Source organism: Drosophila obscura, unplaced genomic scaffold, assembly GCF_018151105.1.
Source record: "Drosophila obscura isolate BZ-5 IFL unplaced genomic scaffold, ASM1815110v1 contig_37, whole genome shotgun sequence".
Classification (NCBI taxonomy): Eukaryota; Metazoa; Arthropoda; class Insecta; order Diptera; family Drosophilidae; genus Drosophila; species Drosophila obscura.
Window position 1 is genome coordinate 1,115,622 of NW_024542825.1, and position 5,638 is coordinate 1,121,259.

Consider the following 5,638-nt stretch of genomic DNA (forward strand, 5'->3'; position numbering starts at 1 on the left):
AACTAGATTCAATAGTGGCATCCATTTAAATTCAACTAATTTTCTGGATCGCGAATATTCTATATGCGATAGGATTCTCTATTCTGAGTATCGATGTATCCAGTATCGATGCCGCGCAAAATTGTAGCCGCTGCCGCAGCGCTGCTTTGGGCTTTCCTCCTCCTCCTTTCGTTTTGTGTTCTCTGTCGGTGCGCGTCGCTTAAATATTTTAAACTGTGTATTTGCGTTGTAAAAGAGGCAGTAAAAGTGTTAATTGTTTGCAAAGCGTACATAAGTGCGCCGTCTAATATAAGTTTGTCGAGAATAGTTCGTAGCTGTATTTTTAGCCGCGTAATTAGTGTCTTTTAGTCAAACTAAACCGCCATCTTGTTTTGTTGTGCAGATTTCTTTCGTTTCGTCGTGCACGTCGTTTTTAAACATTTTTTGTGTGAGACTAAATTAAATAACTAAACCAAAGAGACGAAAATGGAGATCAAAATGTGTTTCGAAGAGGATTTCACGACTGCAATAAATAATTTTTTGCTTCGAAAAGTCGAAGCTCTGCAGCTGCATGACCAAAGGTAATGTTCCCTCTTAAATATTTATTCATATGTATGCGTTATGAAGAATTCCACTTGAATTTTATTTAAACCAGTCAACAATTTACAGGTATTTTATTTGTGCAATACAATATTAAGTTGCATTTATGTTCGTTTTTTGCCATTTCTCTCTCGAATTTTCCATCTGCAAAGCCATAACGGTCAGCAGAGCCGTTGTATTTTTGTATGGGTTGGTGTGTGTTTCCTATTCAAAAAAGGGGCAAAATGAATGTATGTGTGGAACCGCAAAGAAACCGTCTTTAAAAGCGATGTGTAAGAAAGAGGTGGCAAGAACTTCGATCAGGAGTGTGTTCATGTTGCCGACGAAACGAGACAGAAAGTGTTCGTTTTTTGATGGGTAAAAGGAGAGCGAGAATTATTCCGTTATTTTAGTTCGTATGTGGAATAGAGATGACAAATTGGTTCGGGTTGAAGAGATGGGAGTTAATGTTGTCACCATTTTTACACGATATTGCGAAATCACTTTTTATCTATACTAATAATATATTATTTATGTAAAAACTAAAAAAACCCACACTTCCGTAGCTTAATTTCTCCTATTTAATAGTATACCATATTTTGAACTGGAGCAATAGAGCATACATTTAAGTTCAAATATTTTTGGTATCACGACTTCGACTTTGAAATATCATATAGCAAACGATAGGATTTTCCATTCTGAATATCGATGTATCGAGTATCGATGCCTTCCGGCGCCTTCGATGCGCTGCTTCGGGCTTTCCTCCTCCTTTCGTCTTTTGTTCACCGAATGTGCGTGTCGCTTAAATATTTTAAATTTGTCTTTGCGTTGTAAAAGTGTAAGTAAAGTGTTAATTGTTCACAAGTGCGCCGTCCAAAACAAATGTTTGCTGAAAATCATTCGTGGCTGTGTTTTTAGCAGTTTAATTTGTGTGTTTTAGCCAAACCAAGTCTAATTTTGCCGCCATCTTGTGTTTGGTGCTCATTATTTCGTCGTGCGCGTCGTACTTAAACGTTTTTTGCGAGTTGAAACCAAGGAGACGAGACGAATATGGAGAACGAAATGTGTTTGGCAGAGGATTTCATGACTGACATTAAATGCCCTGCAGCTCCAGGATCAAAGGTAAATGCTCCCAAATATTTATTCATATGTAAGTGTGTTTTTCTTTTTGAATTTTATTTAAAACCAATTAACAAAATTTACAGGCGGTCATTCATTTGTACATAGGTATGTGTGTATGCAATATTAACACGCATTTGTTTTTCTATTGCTGATTTATTGAGTTTTCCCTTACAGCGCCATTTGCAAGGCGAATACCGCAAGCAGAGCCGTTGCGCTCAGGGCCAAATAACGGGTCGCTCCAGAGGCATTGCACAGATCCCCCTTGCACGTGAAGCAGCTCTCCACCTGGCGGCTGTGTGTTACCGTGCACTCGTTGTCCTTCTGCCCAATCAACTCAAAGTGGCAGTCGCGGGAGACAATGACGCCGGCGCGGTCTGCAAGTGTGGAAAAGCAAAGGAGAAAATGTTTATCCGAAATTTTTACGGGGTGAGTCACGACTGTTCATGTTTTTAGTATGTAAAGAAATGCGAAAAGAATTGTGAGGTTATGTACGTCTGACGTTGGAGCAGAATGCAAGAGAGAGAAAGAGAGAGCGAGAACCCAAAGAGGAGACAAGAATTCTAAGATGCCGACAGAACGAGACGGCTACTTTTTCTTTCGATGGGTAAAACGAGAGGAAAATAACTATTCCGTTATGCGAGCGTGTAAGCGTATGTGACAGAGATGGGAAATCCTTGGAATGTCGTGAAATGGGAGTAGGTGATGGGAGTTCGTTGGGGGAAACAAAATACAGACAGGGAAGTGAAAATTTATATATTCTATTTTATAGTTTTAAATTAAATAAAATTCTCTTTTGACAGTTATTTGGACAACCGTACCAACCAACTACTGCTAGCAGGTAAATCCCGACTAAATTCCGGTAGCATTATGAATATTAATCTGTGAAATTTTATTAGTTATATATTGTATACATCAATTGCCAAACTGCTGATCTCCCTCTGGCTAAAAGTATCCCTATCTGGCTGCTGTTAATTCTACCTGGCTTAAAACATGGAGAAGATGACTAGAAATTCCAAAGGATTTTCCAAAGGATTGTCTCTACGACATTCGCTATAATATTTAAAATGTAAGCTCATAATTATATCGGATAATCACTGAATGTCTTACTATCCATCCACTGCGCCTTATAGCTGCGTAACGCACTGTGCCTGCTTTGCATTAGCTTTGTGTGTTTGCCATATGTTAATTGGAACTCAAAGCACACAATGTCTGCCGACCTTACCCACACCCCACCCGATCATCATCTATATGGTGACATCACGTCTTATTAAATTGTTGACGTTTTCCGTTCAAGGTGCGTGCGAATGTTGTGTGTGTGTGTGTGTGTGTGTATTGTGGAATTTGTATGCATGGAAGAACGCAATGCTTTCAGGCAGAGATTTTCACTTACCGCTGGTGACCACCTTGTTGCATTTGGTCACTGGCTGCAGCTGCTCCATGGTATTGGGCCTGGCCACATTATCGCAGTCCACCTGACGTATGTTGGAGCCAGCATCGAGCTTCTCCTTGGCGCAGTTGGGATCCGTTAGGGACTTGCACTGATAGCACTTGATGGCCGTGGCTGTGTGGAAGAGATAGAAAAACGTAGAACGAGATTGAGTCTAATTTGGTTTACAGATGCCACACTCGAAACGAAAGCTTTGCCAAGGTTGGGGGAGATTTGAATTTGCTACTCTGCTCGGCTTGGGTTGTAACCAGTTTTGCAACTCTGCCCCCCACTACCCCCCTCCCCACACGATTCCATTATGTAACGCCAACACAAATTCTCCGTCTCGATCTTTATTTGTGTTTTTTGTGTTTAGCTATGAAGTCACTTTTTCATGCATATTTGTCTTGGCAAAATGAACGTGAATATTTGTGGATTTTTTTTTTTATTATTGTTTTTCACTGTTTTAGTATGCAGTAAATAATGAAATTATTTTTTGAATACCATACGACACAATCTGATGGAATATTCCCCCTGGAAATGTCTATGTGCGTCGGGTTTTTGTATGCGCGTATTTAGTATGTTATAAATAATGAAATTCCATACGGCACAATCTGATGGAATATTCCCCCTGGAAATGAATATGTGCGATCGATCGAGGGAGCATGTTTGGGAGTTATTTTTAATTATATATTTTTTAAGCTTATTATTTAAAATTATCCACTCTAAATCTGGTTATGTCTTCCCTACAATTTGTGTATTTGGGCAGATGGAATCTTTAAATTTACAACATTTTCTTTCATTTCGATTTCACTTTAAAATATTTCCATTTAAATTGAAAAGTTTTTCGTATATTTAAACGTTACTTTGGTTCAAATTTTTCACTCAAAAACAAGTTCTCTTTTATGACACTAATTTGACTAGAAAATATGCACTTTCTATTGGAAATTCTTTCCCCACTCACTCACCAGTGTGCATCAGGCACAAGGCAATAAGCAAAACACCAAACATTTGTTTCCACATAGTATTTAAATTGCTTTAAAAACTGTTATTATGTTGTATAAAAAATGCACTATAAACTTTAGTAACGCTCGGGCCGACAGACGCTGAACAACTAAAGGCGTGTGTGTTTGGATTTGGGTTCACAGATTTTCGACCGAACGAACTTGTTTTGAGTGAGTGAGTGGCGGCGGGATCGTGCGCGGAAAGCTTTTGCATTTCATCTCTCCTAAATTGAGTGAAACTTGAGAACGAGTTTCGTTTCTACTGCTGTGTTATGTCAAAAGCGCGGATGTCGGCCACGCATTGGGGTCGCGCCAAAAAACAAACAAGAAATAAAAGACAAAAAAAAACTATTTTGTTGTGATCGGCAGCTTCGTAGGCGGTTGGTTGGTTGGTTGGTTGGTTGTGGTTGCCTCTTTTTTTTTCCAATCCATTGATTGTTGTTTTTGCTGCTGCCTGGGGGGAGAATTCGTTGCGGTCAAGTATTTGGGATTTTGTTCTTTAATTGAATTTATTGCTGACGGAATTTAATTGCAAACTGACACAGTTCTGTCTCACTGATTTGGGCTGGTGAACTGCAGAGGTGGAATTGGAATTGGCGAGGTGAAAGATCGCCAATTAGTTGGCACAGTGCGATTCATCAATAAACGACGACAGTTTCAAAATACGATGATTTTTAGGTGGTAGGGTTTGTTTGTCATGGGTGGCTATATACCACGTTCATATCCGACTGAAAAAAAGGAAGCTGATTTTCTTGTATATTGGTTGTACGTTTACGAAATAATACGAAAAATATTTTATCTCCATTCATCTTAGGATTATCTGCGGGTTAGAAGATGCAACGCATGGGAATGCAATGAGGAACTGATTTTTTTTAAATCTTAAATTTACATTAACAAAGATTATACACGACATCAAAAATAAACAACATTAACAAACAATCTTAGATTTTTAAAACATGCAAAAATTGCATTTGCAATTGCAATTGAGATCACTGACAATATGCGGCGCTAGTCAACCAACCAACATCTACGCTGCAAATAAACTTACATGCTACATAAATATTCTAGAGCGAAATATGCAATGAAAAGATCAACACGTCCAAATCCAACTTAAACATGAAAGACCTAAGAAGTTCCATGTACAATAAAGATTGGCTCAATTACACGAATCTAGATTTTGTTCCATATGCTCACAGGATAAAGAACTTAAACTAATATCGCGAGCTCCTCGTGCGTCATGCGGCATGTGCCTTTGGTTGGTTGGCTGCGCGATTCGTGCATAATAAAGTCAGAAATGAAAGGATCCATTTTGCAAGTGCCTCCTCCGACATTTAAAATTCAAGAACTTCATTTAATTTTGGCCATAATTTCTTGGGTTTACCTGCCGATTATCGTCGCAAAAGTTCAACAACCTTCTGTGTGGGGCCACACCGGGTAGGTAATCCTTTCCCCATTGTTGTCTCGTCTTCTGTTGCACATTGATTGCTTATTTTGTTGCATGTTATTTGAGCAATCGACTCGTTGAAAT

The 5,638-nt window shown here is 38.9% G+C and overlaps 1 protein-coding gene across 1 annotated transcript; it reads right to left on the reverse strand.

Annotated features, from left to right (window-relative positions):
• Window positions 1-1,713: 1,713 nt before the first annotated feature.
• On the reverse strand, window positions 1,714-4,227 carry LOC111079638. Its single transcript, XM_022374899.2, has 3 exons — window positions 4,075-4,227; window positions 3,071-3,241; window positions 1,714-2,054 (listed from the first exon to the last, which is right to left on the reverse strand). Exons 1-3 carry the CDS (start codon window positions 4,127-4,129, stop codon window positions 1,849-1,851), a joined length of 432 nt encoding a protein of 143 aa, XP_022230591.1. The 5' UTR covers window positions 4,130-4,227; the 3' UTR covers window positions 1,714-1,848.
• Window positions 4,228-5,638: the final 1,411 nt, after the last annotated feature.

Coding starts and splice junctions, on each gene's coding strand:
- LOC111079638 (XM_022374899.2), bottom strand. CDS start 4,129: ATGTGGAAACAAATGTTTGGTGTTTTGCTTATTGCCTTGTGCCTGATG. Junction 3,242..4,074: donor CTTGTGCCTGATGCACACTG/GTGAGTGAGTGG, acceptor TCTTCCACACAG/CCACGGCCATCAAGTGCTAT. Junction 2,055..3,070: donor CAACAAGGTGGTCACCAGCG/GTAAGTGAAAAT, acceptor CCACACTTGCAG/ACCGCGCCGGCGTCATTGTC.